Raw genomic sequence first — 19,233 nt, 5'->3', positions numbered from 1 at the left:
GAGCAGGATCGGAAGAGACAAAGTGCAGAAGATATGAGACAAGGAAGCACAGAACGAAGGTGATGAAAAGAAAGAGAGAGAGCCTCGGAGTGATTCACGGGCTCGCAATGCCGGACGGTAAGCAATTTTAGTAGACGAGCCCAAGAGAAAACGGAAGTCGCAAAGATGGCTCCTTCCATATTTCTATACAACATAATGACTAATCGCACAGCGTTGCTTTGGGCTTTGCGTTGAACTTCACTCATCTTTGTCGTTGTACATTTAGTATCCGCTTGTCAGTCACCTATGCTTGCTACCAGGTACAGACGAAGCCCTCCCTAACTCTGTATTCTTTGCAAAACCTGCTCCCGCAATCATGGGAAACATTCTTCCTCTTCTGAAAGCTTACTGCGAGAGCAAACTCGGCCTTCGGCCCTCTCCACCAATCTCCCAGAGCTCACAATTGTTTCTGCTCTAGACATTTGCTCTGCCCAGATGGCATCGCCAAGCCCCCCCGTGATGGCCCTAAGCCTCAGCCCGGAGCCATCAAGCTTCACATGACGAAGCTGTAGAGTACGGGGCGCACATCGCATCCCTGAAACTAGAACCTACCAATCTATCGACTTTCCTTGTGGATATCCGCGGCTACAACAACCAGCCTCAATCGACTGATCGACGAAGCCACAATGCCAGTTTGCGCCGGTCCATTAGGACAAGGAAGAGGCTCCAGACTCTATCCGGATCACGAGACTTCCGTAGGAGCTCATTCTGACATACCGCCTCGGCAGGAACGGCTGGAAATCCATACCTGCTTGTTCGGAGAAGGTGAATAAGGAAGAGGATGAACAAAAAACTTAGCTAAGAGTATCCTGATGAATTCGACGACTCTGAAGATCTCGGCCGTGGAAAGAATCATGCATTCTAGACAAAACGTTTCCCCAAATCGGCTGACGAGCCTGAAGCTTCAACGAGGACAGAGGAGCAGAGCTGGTCATGGGATAAGGTTTCAAGACGAGCTGGCATCTTGTTGACCGTACGAGAATGGCAATGCTCGAACTGAGAGGGCTGGGAGCCTTGGAAGTGATGTATTCTGGAAGGGAATGGTACGCGGAAAAGGACGGGTTCTATCCCAAGTTGGGTCGGCGCCTGTTGGTCGTACGACCAACAATATTGTTATGCTGATTTCAGATGCTGCCTAGCTGATCGATGCTAGAATTGTCTGTATCTCGTAGGTTCCTTTCCCTCATACCGGCGTGGGCTTGTTATCTTATACACCCGAGAACTTTCATCATCTAATGCAAGGTGTTCGAAATAGAAAACCGGTCCCTCATCTATCAACCCCTCATCTGGCTCTATTTTGTACAACGGATCGTCGTTTATCTATCTGTACGCTGTTCTCGTCCAACTTCATTTGTATTTGACGAGCACATGCACCTTGAGTGGCTCGCTGTTCGCTGATATATTAAAGCCCAATTTGCAACCCGACGCAACCCTCCCTAGGCTCAACTGGTGCTCAGTTTCGACGGCGCGATGAGTTGGCCCTGCATAGTAATACATGTCTAGAGCCGCCCCGACTACTTCTCCTCGTTGAATACACCGATCGCACCCTTTTGAGGTTGGTTCTTGGGACTCCCACCAACTGGAATATGGGCCTCGATTTTTTTCTCTCTACTCCCCCTGCAACCATTCGAATACGACGACGGGACCATCGAGCGGCGTGCCGAGGGAAGAGAGCACTGATAATATATAGACTTGTTTTCTCACATTTCGCTCGTTGCTCGGAGTTGGTGCCCAGACCGCTGGTTTCCTCTCTTCTACCCGTTCTTATCTCCCCCCCCCCCCCCCCTCCTTGCCCCCTCTTTGCCATTCACCGTTGATCCAAGGCAGTTTCAGAACTGATGCCTGGGACTTTACTTGCGCCTACGACATATGCAGAGGCACGGCCGAAGAAGAAGTGAAACTGAACGACTAGGTCCCACGGACGCACCGGTTACCGCGCATAATGGTGTTGTCCACGTCAAGGCACTGTTTGCTGCCCAGGACGATATATGCACCATGCCGCTCACGATGCAGTCGGAACCGCCATGGCGCATGCAGCCTGCACCATTTCCACACCCGAGCACGCAAATGAACTGCCCATTGTCCGCTGACAGACCAGGAGCCCCCAGAGTTGTGTGGTGCCCGTTCAACCTCCGCAGACGGCTACATAACACCGCCAGTTTCTCCCCCTTCACCCCCCTCCCCCCATGTTGCTCTCCTCTTTCTCGTCAGCTTCTATGTGGGGGGAGAATGCTAAATGTACTCCATATACGAGGATATACATGGATCTCTATCATTTGCATACTGCACCCCGTGAGATGACCCCCGACCTCTTTTACGGCCCCGTCCTGCCACGTCGTTCCCCCCTTTTGAAACGTTGAGAGCCTATACGTAAAAGAATAAAAGCTGTCACATCTGATATTCCCCAGACTGTGGGAGCCGGAGACGGAAAAAAAAGCCCGGTGACAGGAAGAGATACACAGACGGAGAGAGAAATCGGAGGGGAGTAGGGTGGCGGATGTATATCCCCTCGGACCGACGTGTTCCCTCGTCCTCGCCGTGGACGGGGGAGGGGGAGACCGGTCGGCTGCTTCGACGCCAGTTTTCCAGCAATCCGACCCAGAATGTCAACATCCGCACCGGTGTGATTGTCGCCGTCGTCCTCGGCGTCTTCATCACGGCCGTGGTGGCCTTCCTCTGCATATACCGCCGCTCGATCCGCTTCAGTAACGGCCGGAAACGCCGTCGCGGCGGACGCAAGCCGTCGAGCAGCAGGAGCTCCAAGAGCTCCGACCTTGGCCGACCCCCGCCAAAGGAGCCGCCCCCCGAGCCAACACCGGAACCTCCCCCCGAGCCAACACCGGAACCTCCCCCCAAGCCAACACCGGAACCTCCCCCCAAGCCTATTTGTAGCTTCTTCAAACCATTGGTCTGTACCGGGTCCCTTCCTAGCATTGTCGAGTCCGGGCTGACAGAAGATCATGTATATAGGTGTTACTTTTCTAATTGCCTTGTTGCTTCGCCAGGCCTCTTCNTTCAGTAACGGCCGGAAACGCCGTCGCGGCGGACGCAAGCCGTCGAGCAGCAGGAGCTCCAAGAGCTCCGACCTTGGCCGACCCCCGCCAAAGGAACCTCCCCCCAAGCCAACACCGGAACCTCCCCCCGAGCCAACACCGGAACCTCCCCCCGAGTGATAGGGACGTGAGGTAGACATGCTTATTTGTAGCTTCTTCAAACCATTGGTCTGTACCAGGTCCCTTCCTAGCATTGTCGAGTCCGGGCTGACAGAAGATCATGTATATAGGTGTTACTTTTCTAATTGCCTTGTTGCTTCGCCAGGCCTCTTCTTCTCATTCCATTCGCCTTTGTATATTTCTTTTTTTCCTTCTTCTTCCCGTGTATTACGATACCCGATTCCCTCCTTCTTCATCCAACCACATCAATTACTGCGAGCCAGCTGTCATTTTCCATGCATCATGCCTGATGGGCCTAGCAGCGGCATTAGCCTAGCTACAATACTTTCTTGTTCTTTGAATGTCAATTCTGAAAATCCAGGGTTTCTTTTTCTCTTCTTATTTTTTTTTCGAGAATAATATGCGTCATCTATTTTCATGCATGCCGGTACGCCAATGTGTCAATGCACCAGATGCAGTCGTTCCCATATGTACGTTGTATCAAAACCCGTTGAATTAGCTCAGCAATTCCTTGATATCTTCTATCCTCTGCATCTTCTTCTCCTCGTCACTCATCATTCCTAATGATGTTGCACTGTTTAGGGGGGGGGGGGGGTGGTTAGTATTTTCATAGTTGAGATAAAAAGAGGGAATAGAGAAGAATAAAGAGAAGAGAAGAAAAGATGGTTGAGAAGAAAACTCACATAAATTTCTTCCTATCTTGGATCCGCAGCATCCTCTCCTCGACGCTCTCCTTGACGACGAACCTCTTGACCTGTACCTCGTGCTGTTGTCCCATCCTGTGAACGCGGTCAATAGCCTGCGCCTCGACGGCGAAGCTCCACCATGGGTCCATCATGAAGACCCTCCCGGCGCTGGTAAGGTTGAGACCCACGCCACCTGCCCTGAGACTGATGAGCAGGACGGTGAAGACAGGGGAATCGGCAAATTCCTGCAGGACGGCGGCCCTGGCCTTCTGCGCCATGGTGCCGTCCAGACGAAGGAACCTGATATTCGCGCGGGTCAGGACCGGCTCGATGAGGTTCAGGAACGATGTGAACTGTGAGAAGACGACCGACTTGATGAGCGGGTGCTCCTTGCGCAAGGCGCGCAGGTGCCCGATCAGGGCCTCCACCTTGGCCGACGACGTGCTGGCCCCCAGGCGCTGTAGGCTGATGCGCGGCTTCTTGGTCACGGCGTCGACCTCCTCGTCGTGGCGGACTACCTTGAACAAGTCGCGCCGGTTGAGAGGCGCGCGGCAGTTGAAGCACTTGGGCACCACGCCACGGTCGCTCTCGTGCTTCATGAACGACTGCAGGCACGTCTTGCAAGCCGAGTGCCAGCACCCCGTCACCGTCTGGTCGTTCATGGGCTCCTCGAAGCACAGGGGACACTCCTTGTCCGACTCGTTGCGGATCTCCCCGAGAACCTGCGCCCCAAAAGTCTGATTGTCCTTGGAGGCCTCGTCGACCGCGCTGCTGAAGCGGCTCAGGAGGACGTCGAGGTCCATATCGTCCGAGAAGCCTGTGGATGCATCGGCCGCAGCCGCAGCCTCCTCCTCGTCCGCCACCACCTCGCGGTTGCGCACCAGCAGCGGGTGGCAGCACGACTGACGGAGCCGCAGGATCTGCGCGAAGATGGTCGTGAAGGCCTTCATGACCGTGCCCGTCTCCATGTTCTTGGAGAAGGTATTTTTCGCCTTGGTGTAGATGTAGTCGTAGACGTCGCGCTCCGTCTGTGACAGCTCCACCTCGACAATCTCTACCTTCTTGGGCGGCAGCGGCACGAGCGGCTCCCCGTCCGGTGTCCTCATATCCTTGGTGCGGCGCATCACCAGCGGCTCCAGTACCGTCTGCACCACATCCAGCGCCCTGACGAAGTCGCCGGACTCGAACGGCACCGTGATAAAGGTCCTCCAAAAAGAAAAGTTATTCCACGGCTCCACGCCTAGAAACCGCACCAGGCTGAACAGGTCTTCCAGCCGGTTGACGATGGGCGTGCCAGTCAGTGCCCAGCGGTGCTCTGCCGAGATCTCGTAGCATGCCCTCGCCGTCTTGGACGATCGGTTCTTGATGTTGTGGGCCTCGTCGAGTACGACGCGGAAGAATTTGAGGGAGAAGATGCCATTGTGGAGAGACTTGTCTCCGTTCCTCGCCGCGAGGGTGCTAAATTCTGAGAGCACAATGCCGTAGCTGGTGATGACGATGTCTGGGGCGGACGCGGCATTCGAACTCGAGCACAGCGCCTGCAGATTGCTGCTCTTTTCGTTGCCATAGTACAGCTCTACCTTGAGCGTCCCCTTCTGAGAGGCCTTCTCTGCCTCGCTCCTCCACTGCGACAGGAGCGACATGGGTGCAATGACAAGTGTCGTGAATGGGGCATCCTGGATCGGAGGCGACCCCGACCCCAGCCTCTGAAGCCCGTTTATGCCGCCAGACAAGTCTCCTGCAGGCTGCCTAGACTGGCGGGCAAGGTCGGTCCGGTGGGAGTGTATCAGGCTGAGAATCTGGATCGTCTTGCCCAGTCCCATCTCATCTGCCAGGATGCCACCCAGACAATGCTGTTCTTGTTCGGGAAAGTCGAGCGACAGGTCGCCCGAGTACGGGTTCACGTAGAACTTGGCCTGACTCTCTACAAGAGGCAGGTCCTTGTCGTCAACGTCTTTGGTGGGGAATGCATACTCCTCCCACAGCGGGTGCATGGATGGCTCCCTACTACCCCTCTGATCCTTTTCCTTGGCTATCATCCAATAGAGTGATTGCTTCTGGTACGGTCGTAGTTGCATAGCGAATGTATCAGTGGGCTCTGCCTCTGGTGTGTTGAAATCAAAGGACTGGGCTTTTCGGTAGAGCGAGTCGAGCTGATCTTGCTCCAGCTCTTTGCCTTCCTCCGCCTCATCCGAGGCTTGTCCCGATCCTGCATCCTTTCCCATATTGTCCTGTCTCTTCGGGCCCCTTTGTTTCTGCTCGTCCATCTCAGCCACCTTGAGAAGACCCTCTTTTCCATCTTTGGCCATGGAATTGATAGCGGTCGGCTGAAGGTTAATTTCCTGGAGGAGCCTGACGATGGCCGTCTGGCGAAGACGCAGCTCCTTCTCGTCCGCCGTCTCATTCTGTTCAAACGGGTTCGTGGACCGGTTATCTGCCAGCTGGAACCTGCGGTGGAGAAAGGCCGAGCCCAGCAAAAAGCACCGCAGCTGGAGAAACACAGTGTCGTTGGTACGCAAGCGGTCGGGTGCGTACACGCAGGTGCCCTCGAACTTGCAAATTTTCTGATCCATCAACGTCGACACCCAGTTCGCCGTGTCTTTGGCCAACCGGCCAATTTCTACGCCGCTCTGTGTGGTGAAACGCACGAGAACATCCACACGTCGCGCAGCCGCCGAGTTGGGCGCGGGTGCCCCTCCAAGCTTGCCTCCTTTGCCTCTACTGTTCTGTGGGGGCTGGACCTTTTGCCGTTCGATCCTGACGATGTCGCCATGCTTGAGAAAGTTGGCACCGCTGCGGGTTGCCCAGCCCTCGGCTCCAAAGGCGCCAATGTACCTCAACGACGTGGTGCTTCTTGAGGGAGGAGTCGGTGGCGTCGGCGTGCTTTTTGTCGTCGCGTATGAGTGCGCAAAGGAACGGGGTGCCTTCTTGGAGAGCTTCTGGTATGTTCTGTCAAAGTACATATTGACGGCGCACTCGAGGTTACTTCCGCACTTGTCTCGTAGTATGGCCATGACATCGGCGCCGACCTTGGCACCAACGAAGCTCTCGAATGTGCCTTGGTCGAAAGCCCCCAACGAGGACTCCTGTGCTGTTGGAGACTGCTCGGTGCCCACGGACCGCTCGGCGGTTTCATTGTGCGACCTCTCGAAAAGGCCATTTTTAGATTCGGATTCGGTCTTGATATCGTCCTCTAACTTCACGATCTCTTCGTGTTCTGCTGAGTGGTCCTCTTGTGTCGTAGATGCGGTTGGGGCTTCATCCTGGTCGTGAAAGAACCTCCGTCGTTTGACAGGTGGCCCTTGTGAATGTTCTGCATACATCATCTAAGTCAGGCATCGGAACCGACAAAGATGGGGGAGAGATTGACTTGTTTCTGGGCGAATTAATCTAACAAACCATGAAGTTGAGGTTGACGCGTTGGGGTCGCTGACTGTCGCGACGGACCGCGTAGAGGATGCACGTGACCGCGTTTTCCCCGAATGGTCAGCAACGGTCAGCAAGCTTCGACGTCATGCGCCTTGCACCATTATATTCGGGGATGACCATGGCTATGATACATGTATAGCTATATGATACCTTTACTTCTCTCATATTGGGTCGCACAAACTCGGCCGCGTCCGTTCGTCTCGCATATATGAGTCGCCCTCGGGTTTTGAGCCATGGCCTGTCCAGGCTTGGCCACGCCGCTCGGGGCCATCGAAGCTACGTGACCGAGGCGGACGTGCATTCGGCAAGAAGCTACTGCTTGAAGCAGATACAGTATGCTTCCTCGTCCTCTTTCTCTTTTTCCCGTCACCTATCGAATGTGCGCAATTGACCTATTGTATTTCAGGACGAGCGACTACGATGCCCACCTGATCCGACGTTTTGTGTCCCCCCCCGTCCAGGACATGTACGCCGCCCTCCGCGCACTCAACCTGGAGCTCGTGCGACTGCCCGAAATTGTATCGAATCCTACAATTGGAACGATGCGAATGCGGTTCTGGCAAGAGTCATTAGACAAAACATTTGAGGGCCAGCCACCCCGGGAGCCCATCTGCATCTTATTACACAGAAGCTTGATGGAGCTGCAGGAACGCGCGGGCGGGTCGACCAAGAAGTCCATCAAGTTCTGGCTGTCAAGGTTAGTCCGGACTCGAGAAAAACACATGGACAACAGGCCATTTGCGAGTCTCGCGAGCCTAGAGGAGTACGCAGAGAACACATACTCGACGCTCATGTACGCGACACTGGCTGCGATCCCCATTCGCTCCATGAACGTCGACCACCTAGCCAGCCACGTGGGCAAAGCATGCGGCATCGCAGCCGTGCTACGTGGCATACCTATTCTTGCTGCTTCGGCCCAGCCGGTCAGGACACCGTCAGGAATGGAGGCGCCCGTGACGCACAAGCCCGCGCTGCTGCTGCCGCTGGACGTCATGGCCGAGGAAGGCGTCAAGGAGGAAGAGGTGTTTCGTCAGGGCCCCCAAGCCCCAGGACTCCAGAATGCCGTGTTCAAGGTGGCGACGCGGGCAAATGACCACCTCATCACAGTGCGCGAAATGCTCAAAAGGCTAAAAGCAGGCGAGGATCCGGGCCACGAGTTTGAGCACCACGGCCAGGATGAGCACCACACCTACGGGGAGCAGCAGGGCGATAGCACATCTAGGGATCTCCATCAAGGATTTGGTGTGCTTCTTGAAGCGGCGCCCGTTTCCCAGTACCTGGAGAATCTGGAGAAAGCCGACTTTGACCCTTTTGCTGTCCGGACGGGAGGCTGGAGGCTGCCTTGGAGAATATGGCAGTCTCTTTCTAAGGAGCGCCTATGAGGCCTACGATGTACAATTGCGAATATGCACCTCACTGTATAATGTAAAATAATGTCAAAAGAAAGGGCGAATTGTTCCGGACTACTCGGGGAACTGACACTTGAAGCGTGGCGGATCCAGGTCTCCTCAGCGGAGCTGAATTTTCCGACTTACTCCGTATTCTCCCCGCATTGAATTTGGGGTTCGGCTACGCGTCCACTCTGGGGTTGAAGCAGCAAATCGTTGACTGATTTTTACTAATGGATAATCGGGGTAGAAGAAGTGGTTCTCTAGCCCATGGCTTTGTCGCATGTAGTGGATATACGAATATTGTCGGCAGAATATCGGGTAAAACAACCCCTGCTCCAGAATTCGAGGGCCAAGGCGCGTGTGGGCTCTTTGCTACTTCCTGCTCCTTGACTTCATCGACAACGACGACCACGACGACGACGTGCAAATCCACAAGATTGATGCCGTCAGGATGCTTTACGAACTTGTGGGAATCGTCCGTCCGGGAAGCTTGAGCGAAGTCAAGGAGTATGACCCCAACCCGACCCCGAATAAAGGCGAAGAGCAGGCGAAAAAGGGGACATGCTGCTAACAGCCATGACAGAATCGCCCATACCATCGGATCCCTCGTCCTCAAAAATGGCGGTGTCGTTCGCGGTATCAGCAACTGGGGTGTCTTCTCTCTTCCCCGCCCCATCTCGATTCATCAGATGAAGCACACCCACGGCCACTACTTCGTCATGCGCTATGACTCGAGCACTCGCGTCCACCAGGAGGTCCGCAGCACTCTGCGCCTCGAGCCCCGTATGATCCGGGCCGGTCATGTCAAACTCGGCGATGGCAAACTCGAGACCCTATCGAGGTTCGGCATGCCCAAGTGGAGAACGAGCAGCAGCGAGGCTTAATACTCGAGGAGCGAGAATGATGGCCTATTGCCCCTGGGGAAAGGGAAAAAAAGATGACAGCAGCGACAGAGGAAGATCTTTATTGTAGGATAACGGAGTGGGAGGAACAGCAACATAAACGACGACTGGTCTAGAGGAAACTGTATTATAGATGGATCCGACCTGGAACAGGCGCGGCGCCGTGTACTGAAAGAGGGCGTCTCCCCTTTTCTACGTTTGGATTTTTATCATGTCTCATGACACGAAATGCATTGTATATTCATCACCCGATTCCATCCTCATGGTGAGACTCACGTAGTTTAAAAACGGCGTCCGAATATAATACCATAACATATTCAAGCTCAGGCTACGCTTAGTTTTATGCTGCATAGGAGTGAAGTGGTAGACTGTTGACCAAACCCCCCTCCCTCCCCCCCTTTCTGGCTACATTGTCCGTTTCGCTTCACAGGCACTTTAAAGGTCTCCTCCTTGATCAAGCTGCTTGGTCGTTAGCCATGTTGCCGAGCTGTCTTTCCACGCTCAGCTGCTCGCATCAATCTCCATCGAGTCAGTCTTGGTGATGCCCTTCTTCTTGCACCAGTCGACAAAGTCGTCAATGACGCTGGGCCAAGCCCCATCCTCACTCCAGAACGAGAGTGTCTCATCCTCGACACTCTTAAAGGCGAACTCGAGAACCATGTTCCACATATCCCTACTAACGGTACGGGTCCACTTCTCCGAGAGATAATCCTTCCAGTAGTCCAGCCAGTTATGGTTCTGGCTCTCCCACCGCCACCCAGGCTCGGTGAACAGCATACCCCAGTATACCAGGGCATTCTCGAGGCTCAGGGCCTTTTGATCTCTCTCACGCCCCGCCACGAAGGCGTGCCTGTACACCTTCTTGAAGAGAGCCATATCGGTCGATAGTTGGGAGATACGGTGTTTCAGGAGGTCGGCTTGTGATGAGATTGTGTCACATCTGCATTGTCGCCTCTCCACGTCAGTCACACTATGAAATCACCCGCCTCGGAACATGGGATATGTATGGCCATGCCCTACTCACCGTACAGCCGTCCATCCCTTGACGAAGCCCGCGCGATCGATCTCTCCGACGCTGGGGGCCTGCACCAGCTCCATGACGACAAAGAGCCCGGCATTCTCCAAGCTGACCTGGAGCTTGTCCCCGAAATAACTCATTGTAGAGTCGAGCTCCATCTTATCATTGCCGTCGTTTTTCGCATCTTGAGCAAGCTGTCAGACAAGGCCCTCCCGTTGCCGTGGAAGAGAGGAACGCCGCATCGAAACCTACCGTGTAGCGTATCGAAAAGAGCATTTAGCTTGCCCTCGATAGGGCTGTCGCGTATCTCGCCGCCATGATTCAGATAGCTGTAGTCAAATAGCAGTTAGCTTCACTGGGTCCGGAGTCGGCCATGGAAAAATAACAGCGCTGCGTGTGCCGTCGAGGGATGTGGCACGGGTACGGCACTCACGCGTCGACAGCCCGTTCGGTGTCATAATCGAAGCCTTTCAGGTACTACGGAATAAAGAGAGAGAGAAATCAGATATTGCTTCCCCAAGAGGATCCGCTGTGGCATATGCGCGCGACCAAGGCACCAGGCGAGACATATCCAGAGGAGAAGTGTGCTCGCATGGCGGGGGCGGGGCAGAAAATCAACGTACCCTGATTGCGGTTCTCTCTGAGACTCCGGTAAGCTCGGTGAAGTTGGCAATGAGTGGTCTGAGTTGTGAAGAAGAGGGCGGCATGGTTGGAAAGCAAGCTGCGGGAACAGCAATGTCGGAGAGATGGGCGCTTGTTCAGTTTCGTAGCAGTCGGGGGGTTTGCGACGGAGCAACAGTTGAGGGCCAGCGTGAGAATGGAGCCTGAAGTGCCCTGTGTTTATTGAATCGGGACTGTGAATTAATACTGTACGTGGGCTGTAGATTTAGCGGCTTCAGGGTCAGTATCGATGGCAAAATGCCACTATTTATACAGTGCGAATTCATCTCCAGCTCCTAAATCCAGTCCTTAATGACGTCGGCTCGTCCTAAACGCGCGGCGAAAGTGTCCCGCGACGCGTTGAGACCCTCTTAACGACAGGCATGGACAGCAATACTACTACTTCCTATTGTCGATCGATACGTAGTCTCTCGCCCGGACACTTTTCTGGCCCCTAACTCTATATAGCATCCATGCCATGGCGATATGGAATCCCCTACCCATCATGACGAGGAACAACTCAACATAGACCCAGCTGAGCCATTCAAGGGTATCATTGTCTGCTGCACTAGTATCCCTCCCGAATACAGAGTACGTCCGCCCATTACTCCCACTCCTCCTCTCCCAGCCGTCGATATCATGAACTGACCAAGTGTGACTTGATGTAGGCCGACATTGCCCAAAAGGTCTCTGACCTGGGGGGAGTCCACAAATATGACCTGACGCCGGACGTGACGCACCTGATCGTTGGTGACTACGACACGCCCAAGTACCGCCATGTGGCGCGCGAGCGACCGGACATCCGCGCCATGGATGCCAGCTGGGTCGAGGCCGTGTCGCAGCTGTGGAAGGACGACGAGCCGATCGATTTTCTCAAGCTGGAGCGGGAGCACCAGCTGCGAGCGCTGGAGATGAAGGGGTCCCTCCCGCGGACGCGCGACGCGGAGCCGCCGTCGCGGCAGTCGCTGCTCATCTGCCTCACAGGCTTCGGGCACCAGCGGGACGAGATCGTCGAGAAGATCATGGCGGGTGGCGGACGCCATACCGACGACCTCACTAGGCGCTGCACGCACCTCATCGTCAACAAGCCCGAGGGCAAGAAGTTCACGGCCGCCCGGTCGTGGAACATCCGGGCCGTGACGCTGGCGTGGCTCGAGCAGAGCGTGCAGCGCGGCATGATACTCGAGGAGGATAAGTTTGACCCACTGCTGCCCGTGGAGGAGCAAGGAGTGGGTGCTTGGGTGAAGCGGGACTTTCGGCGACCGTCGCTGGGCAAGCGGGCTCGGTCGACGGCGTCGGTGGGCGCGGAGGAGGGCACCCGTAAGCTGCGCAAGACAGCCAGCATGAAGCTCAGTTCGCAGCGCAACAATCTGTGGGGTGATATCCTGGGACGCTCAGACTCCAGAGACTACTCGTTCGTCAAGGAGAATGAGAGACGGGCGGATGAGGAGCCCACGCAGCCGATCAAACAGGAGCAGGACGGCGACGGACCAGCAGCAACAAGAGAAGCAGCAGCAGCAGCAGCAGTGCCAGCCAATCCGCGGGCAATGCTGCAGTCAGAAAAGGAGGGCATCTTCTCGGACTGCATCTTCTACATTCATGGGTTCACGCAGCAGCGCACCACAGTGCTCTCGCAGACCATCATCGGGCTGGACGGGCTCGTGGCGCCGACGCTGCGGGAGGCGGCAGACAGCCAGGTAACGCACCGGTTCCTGATTGTGCCGCAGACGTCACAGCCAGACGGGCACCCGTCGATAGAGAATACGGGGGTGCACATCATCACCGAGTTCTACGTGGAGAAGTGCATGCACAACCGGCGCTTCTTCCCCCCGAGCGACCACCACGCGCTCGGCCGGCCCTTCCCCATGTTCCCCATCCCGGACTTTGCGTCCCTGACCATCTGCACGGCCGCTTTTACCGGAATCGAGCTGAGCCAGGTGGCCAGGAGCGTGGCGCAGCTGGGCGCCCGCTTCGAGGAGCAGTTCCGCCGGTCCACCAGCGTTCTGGTGGTGAGGTCGCTGGACGCCATGCGCAAGGACAAGCTGCGTGCCGCGCTGGCCTGGGGCATACCCGTCGTGTCGGCCGACTGGCTGTGGGAGTGCATATCGACGGGGTACAACGTGCCAACCGAGGATTTTATCTTTCCCGAGCTGCGAGGCCGGCTAGGCAAGCGCGTCACCACCACTGCTACTGCAGCAGCAGCAGCAGCAGCAGAAACGACAAGGAAAACAACGAAAACGATATCCCCTGAGAAGGTGGCGGCAGCCAAGGGACCCATCGTCACCGGCGTCGACCCAACAGCCTTCGGCAAGGACGATGACGAAGTCTTCAAGGTGCGGCAACCCACCACCAGCAAGCGCCTCCCCATCCCGCAAGACGACTCATCCATATCCGCCGACTTCAACACGGCAAGAACCCACGCGACCGCCCCGAGGAAACCGACAGCCTCGGCATCATCAGCCCCCGCCGACCCGCCCCTGCGACGCCTCTCCCCCTCATCAGCCAACAAGTCCCCGTCACCGCCGAAGCAGATCCCCCTCCCGGACCGATCGACCTCGTTGCCATCTCCAGTCGACGACAAGCAGAAGGATGACGGGAAGCGCAGAGGAGAAGAAGGAGAGGAAGAGGAGGAAGCACGTCTCCGGGCCGCCAAGGCAGCCGAGCGCCAAGCCCTGACGACGAAGCTGACCACCCTCCTCGACGCGTCCGCCTCATCATCCATCGAAGGGGCCGCCTCGACGGCACCACAGGCCGAAGACGCCTCCTCCGGCGCCAACCCACGACCACAGCGTAGACGTCAGATCCTAGGCCGCGCCATAAGCAACGCCTCTGCAGGTAGTGACGTCCACAGGCAACAGCAGGATGATGATCATGGGGATGACGGTCGAGGTCAGGAGCAGGAGCAACCTCCTCCGGCTACGCAGATTGGCTACCATGATCCTGAGGCGCAGAACCGTAAAGCAGCGCTTATGGATCGTATGATGGGTGGGAGCGGCGAGGTCAAGAGTGCGAGGTCTGCTTCTACGAGTGTGGTTGGGGTTGGTAGGTCCATGAGGAAGAGGTAGGGGGGAAGGGTCAGAATATATATATATATATATATACATCAAGGGATATGGATGTATACCGAATGTCGACCATGATGAATAAAGACAATATTAAGGAGGACACGGTTTATCATTGCGATGAAAGTCGAGACATGAATCTTGGCCATCACTGTATCAAGGTCAGGATCCCTTCCAGTCCCATTTCAACGAAAAGCCGTCATTCATTTGTAAATACTAGCTACCAGACAAGTATACGCCAATGGGTTGCTCCTATACCTTTATATATATATATACCAACAAAAGAAAAAGTAAAAGAAACTCAGATCCACCATCCGTCTAGGTGACAAAGAAAGAACAAGTTGACGCCTGAAACAGTATAAAGAAATAAGGCAAATTGACGCCTAAAGACGGTATAAAAAAAAAAAGAAAAAGAAAAGAGGGAAAGAGGGAAAGAGGAAAAAGAAACAAAGGAGAAGAAGGAGAAGAAGAAACAAGACAGTTGCCACCTGGGATTTCAAAACAATCAAACGCCTGACAGTTCATGAGGCACGGGGGTGTACATGCCCCCCCTTACCCATCCCGTATATGTTGGGTATCAAGGAAGGAGAAAAGAAAGTTATAACCAAAAAAACAAAAAACAAAAAAGAGAGAGAGAGAAGGGAGAGGATCATCATCGAAAGACGGCCCCGGATTCAGGCGTCTTCTCCGGCTCCGAGGCGCTGCGAAACTCATCCCACCGATCCAACAGTCCGGGCGTCAATCGCTTTAGCGGCACGCTCAACTTGCCGGCAAAGTTCATAAACGCATCAAAGTCCGAGGCCGTCGCAAACTCGACCAGCAGGTCGCCGCGACGACGACCGTTGACGAGTCGACCCGTGTCGCTCTGCGGCGGTATGTAGACGTATGCCCTGTTCCAACGCGTGTCGTACTGGACCTCGTCCACGTCGGCGAGCCTCAGGTTGAACTCGTACGGGCCCGTGGGGGAGAGCCAGGCGTCGTCGGCGCCGCCGTCGCGCAGGATGCGGTGCAGGAGCATGCCGCTCTCGGCGGACCAGATCCAGTACTGCTTCTCGCCGATATTGCTGTCGTGCGCGCGCGACTGGAGGCCCGACAGACGGAAACCCTCGCCGCGATCCACGCGTGCCGTCAGCTCCCGCCCTTCTACCACCGTCTGCTTGGAGTCCACCATGTCCACGAGGTGGCCAAAACTCGGGAGCTGCGACCCGCCCGTGGTCTCCTGCCGGCGCTTCTTGTACGGCGGCAGCATCGCCGCCACCTGCTGACCCAGGCCGTCGCTGTACATGGTGCCCAGCTGGTTGCCCAGGGGCGATTCAACGTACGTGTACTGCCTGGGTGTGCCGCCGGGCGAGGTGGCGCCGCCGCTCTTGCGCTTCGTGGCGCCGGTGACGCTGCCGCCGCCGCCCGCCCTGTCGATGCTGGCTAGGGGCACTGGCGTCGCGCTGCTGGGGCCGCCCGGCGACCCCTTGTTCTGGCCCGAGGGTCGACCGATGTTCTTGAACCCGTGCTTGTGGCGCAGGGCCGTGAGCTTGGGGTCGTGATAGAAGTCGTGGACCGTCTTGGTCAGGTTGAACTTGTCGCCGTAGCCCTTGTTCGCCGTCATCAGCTCGTGCAGGCGGTGGCGCATCCAGTCGACGGGCGACACGTCAATGTTGAACTTGGACAGCTCCGACAAAGTCTCGCACAGACGGAAGAGGGTGTCGTACGACGTGATGCCGCCCTTGGGCGAGTAGATGAACTTCTTGGCCAGCAGCTGGTAGGGGCTGATCTGATTCTCATCGTCGAGGAACTCAAGGATCTTGGTGCCGCGGTTGACCTGGCGACCGATCTGGTACTTGGACGACCCGATCCTCTCGTTGCGAGCTTCGGCCTCGACGGTCCACTGATGCTTCTGGCGCCACCGCTCGCGCGCCTCGAACACCTCTGCCCGCACATCCTTCCACTCGGGCTCCCAGTACGGGTGGCCCGGGTGGATCTTAGCCAGGGGGACGCCGACCATGCACTCGGGGCTGGTGTAATTCTGGCCGTCGTGTCGGAGGACGAGGTTGTCCTTGTTGATGTCCGGGAGCTGGGCATCCTCGTGCTCGGCAGGTCGGAACTGGGGGGAGCCGTCGGTCGAGGCGGGTGCGGTGAGAGGCAGCGGCGACTCGCGCGATTCCGGCCTGCTGCGCGTGTTGGCCGGGGTGAAGCCGGTCGAGGGTGCCAGGTCCCGCGGGTCCCTGATGGGCGGTATCGGCAGTGGCGGTAGACGTCTGTGGCTCATGGACGGAGGGGGCGTCGCAGCGGACGTGGGGGGTGTCATGGGGTTGCCCACCAAGGTGGCCCTGTCGGCGAGGGCGGCGAGGCCCTGCGGCGGCCCCTTGGCTGCGTGGTCGGCCGCAGCGGTGATCTGGCTGATGGGCGCAGGGCCAGGTCTCACAGCAGCCCACTGAGCGGCCGGGGGCGCGGGATCGAGGAGAGGCCTGGCGGCCAGAGCCTGCCTCGTCAAGACGTCCTGATCCCTCCGTTCCCTCTCCAGCGCCTCGTGGTGCCCCCGGTCCCTCTCGTCGGTGGTCTTCTCGTCGACTTGGCGATCCCGGTGCTCTTGGCGGGTGCGCTGCTCCAGCGCCTTTCGCTCGGCAGCAGGGATGTCGATGGTCTCGTACGAGGCGCCGTGACAGCCCTGGCGATTCCACTCGCAGTTGCCGCACTTTTGCAGAAGGTCGCCGCCGACAATGACGCACTTTTCGAAGGCGCCCTGGTTCTTGTCGCACGACTGGCACCGCTGCGACTGGACCCTCCCGGTGGCCTGGATCATGCAGGCCAGCCATTTGACACCCTTGGCCTCGGTACGGTCGTAGACGGTGGCCAGATGATCCTCGTTGAAGCGACGGCCGCGACGGATCTTGACGGGGCGCTCGATGGGAAGCCTGAGGACGGCGCTGATCCACTGATTCCAGGGCTCGACACGCTGGAGAGGACCGATGACGTTCATGTCGGCGTCGACGACGTCGACCAGCGTCGTCCCGTGGGCGTGGGTCGGAGTTGACGGGGTCGGGAGAAGGCCGCTGGCGGCGGCGGCGGCGGCGGCGGCGGCGGCGGCGGCTGTAGCGGCGGTGGCGCGGGTGGTACGGTCGTGAAGCCGCGAAGAGGAGGTAGGCGGTGGCGGGAGGGGAAGACGAGGCCGAGAAGGGGCATCTGGGCTGTGGTGACGGTGGCGGTTTGTGGCGGCGTCGAGGTAGGAAACCGGTTGCTCGCCGCGTTTCCTGCGGAAGAAGCTGGCCATGGTCCTGGACTGGCGCTCCCAGTTGGCGACCTGGGCGGCCAGCTGTGCTCGGTGGTCTTGGTCGACGGCGTCGAGGTCGGCGGCCCTGGCGTCGCATTGCACGGAGACGGCACGCAGGTCATCCTCGACCATGGCCAGCTCCCGGGCGAGACGGGCTTGTGTGTCGACAAGGATGCTGCGGCGGGCTGTCAGGCTGCTCAGCTGAGCGCGTATGTCGTTGCTGGCGTGCATGGTCTTCTGGTTGTGGTTGGCGCGCCATGTCTCTTGGTCGTCTTCGAAGCGGTCCCAGAACTTCTGTTCCGTCTCATTCCACACAGCAGCGTTCTCCTCAGACGAAAGCTTGTCAAAGGCAGCCTCCTCATCCATCATGGCCTGCGGGCCAGCAGAAGCCTGGCGAGGAAAGGAGAGGCGCGTCGCAGACTTGGGTCAGGCTTGAAGAGGAAAACTTCTGAAGGTGGTCGATGGTTAGTAAGAGAGTATCTATAGATGATTTTCATAAAGGAATAGGGGGGGAGGGGGGGGGGAAGATGGGAATATACCAAAGGGACTTGTAAGATGGGCTAGGCAAGACGTGCCGTTTTACAAGAGCAAAGGTATTCCAGAGGTCAGATGAGGAATCTCGTTGCTTCCTTCCTTCCTTCTTCTTCTTCTTCTTTTCCTTCTTCTTTCCCTTGTTTCCCTTCTCTTCTTGCCCCCCTTGCCAGTCGGTTTGTCCTTGACGGGTGGGTGAAACAAGACGAGTCCTTCTTCCTTGGCGATGATAGATGGAGGGTTGGGTGTGTTGGGTGTATCGGGTGTGCCGAGAGTAAAACCAGACTACGGCCAGGTCCAGTAGGATCCCATCTAGACCACCACAATGTCTCGCGTTGTCGTGGTGTCACGGTAGGACAGCGGCATCCGGAACAGAGACTAGGGGTGAGAGTGAGAGTGGGTCGAAAAAGGGTGAATGAGTGATGAGCGGCGAGTGGGCGTGAGAGAGAGTCGTCGGATGAGGCTCAACCGCCCGGAGTCGACTGAAGATGACGAGCGTGCAGATTGAGCAGTAGTAGGCCTCGGTGAAGATATCTTGTCCGAATTCGAGTACTTGACGATTGGATATGTCTGTCGTCCGTGTATATATTCCTTATTCCTTCGAGAAGGAAAGTGGAGAGTATGAGAGTGAGAGGGAGAATAAGAGGGAGGGAGGAAGAAAAAGGAAAGGTAGAGATGATTGCTTTTTCCTGTACGAGCACAATCTTCTTTTTCCCCTCGGTGCAGATGAAGGATCAAGCCGAGTGGAACACCCGAAACAGAGTGGCCTTTTTTTTTTTCCCTTTTTTCTTTTTTTCTTCTTTTTCTTTTCTTCTCCTCTGCAGGGCGCGTTGTCGCGTTGGGGTATGGAAGGCGGGGAGGCGTTCTATATGGGAGGATCCTAGAAACGACCGGGGTGGGCGGTAAAAAAGAAAAGAAAGAAGACTAAAAAAGGGGATAAAAAAGAGATGTGAACAGGGGAAAAGAGAAATGGGGGTGAATTCGACAACGGCCAACGGTGGAGAGAGGTGTCGGGAACGGGATTGGATTGGGAAGGGGGGAGGGGGGGGGTGTGGAAGCGAGAGAGAGAGAGAGAGA

At 56.7% G+C, this 19,233-nt stretch overlaps 5 protein-coding genes across 5 annotated transcripts; 2 read left to right on the top strand and 3 right to left on the bottom strand.

Moving 5' to 3' along the window:
- Window positions 1-3,891: 3,891 nt before the first annotated feature.
- On the bottom strand, window positions 3,892-7,221 carry GMORB2_4464 (DNA repair protein RAD5; the record flags this gene model as incomplete). Its single annotated transcript, XM_035466439.1, has 1 exon — window positions 3,892-7,221. The coding sequence occupies one exon, from the start codon at window positions 7,219-7,221 to the stop codon at window positions 3,892-3,894; it is 3,330 nt and encodes a 1,109-aa protein (XP_035318450.1).
- A 314-nt stretch (window positions 7,222-7,535) lies between these two features.
- Window positions 7,536-9,602, top strand: GMORB2_4463 (NADH dehydrogenase; the record flags this gene model as incomplete). Its single annotated transcript, XM_035466438.1, has 4 exons — window positions 7,536-7,660; window positions 7,734-8,643; window positions 9,155-9,225; window positions 9,302-9,602. The coding sequence occupies 4 exons, from the start codon at window positions 7,536-7,538 to the stop codon at window positions 9,600-9,602; spliced, it is 1,407 nt and encodes a 468-aa protein (XP_035318449.1).
- Window positions 9,603-10,121: 519 nt separating this feature from the next.
- On the bottom strand, window positions 10,122-10,796 carry GMORB2_4462 (DCN1-like protein 1/2; the record flags this gene model as incomplete). Its single annotated transcript, XM_035466437.1, has 2 exons — window positions 10,122-10,560; window positions 10,645-10,796. The coding sequence occupies 2 exons, from the start codon at window positions 10,794-10,796 to the stop codon at window positions 10,122-10,124; spliced, it is 591 nt and encodes a 196-aa protein (XP_035318448.1).
- A 988-nt stretch (window positions 10,797-11,784) lies between these two features.
- On the top strand, window positions 11,785-14,363 carry GMORB2_4461 (BRCA1 C Terminus (BRCT) domain; the record flags this gene model as incomplete). Its single annotated transcript, XM_035466436.1, has 2 exons — window positions 11,785-11,889; window positions 11,967-14,363. The coding sequence occupies 2 exons, from the start codon at window positions 11,785-11,787 to the stop codon at window positions 14,361-14,363; spliced, it is 2,502 nt and encodes an 833-aa protein (XP_035318447.1).
- Window positions 14,364-15,012: 649 nt separating this feature from the next.
- GMORB2_4460 (Protein of unknown function (DUF3716)) lies at window positions 15,013-17,991 on the bottom strand (the record flags this gene model as incomplete). The annotated part of the gene is made up of 1 exon (XM_035466435.1): window positions 15,013-17,991. One exon carries the CDS (start codon window positions 17,989-17,991, stop codon window positions 15,013-15,015), a length of 2,979 nt encoding a protein of 992 aa, XP_035318446.1.
- Between the last annotated feature and the right edge of the window lie 1,242 nt (window positions 17,992-19,233).

The sequence above is a fragment of the Geosmithia morbida genome (genome assembly GCF_012550715.1).
Source record: "Geosmithia morbida isolate 1262 chromosome Unknown scaffold_20, whole genome shotgun sequence".
NCBI classification, from domain to species: domain Eukaryota; kingdom Fungi; phylum Ascomycota; class Sordariomycetes; order Hypocreales; family Bionectriaceae; genus Geosmithia; species Geosmithia morbida.
This window is presented reverse-complemented; position numbering and strand designations above follow the sequence as displayed.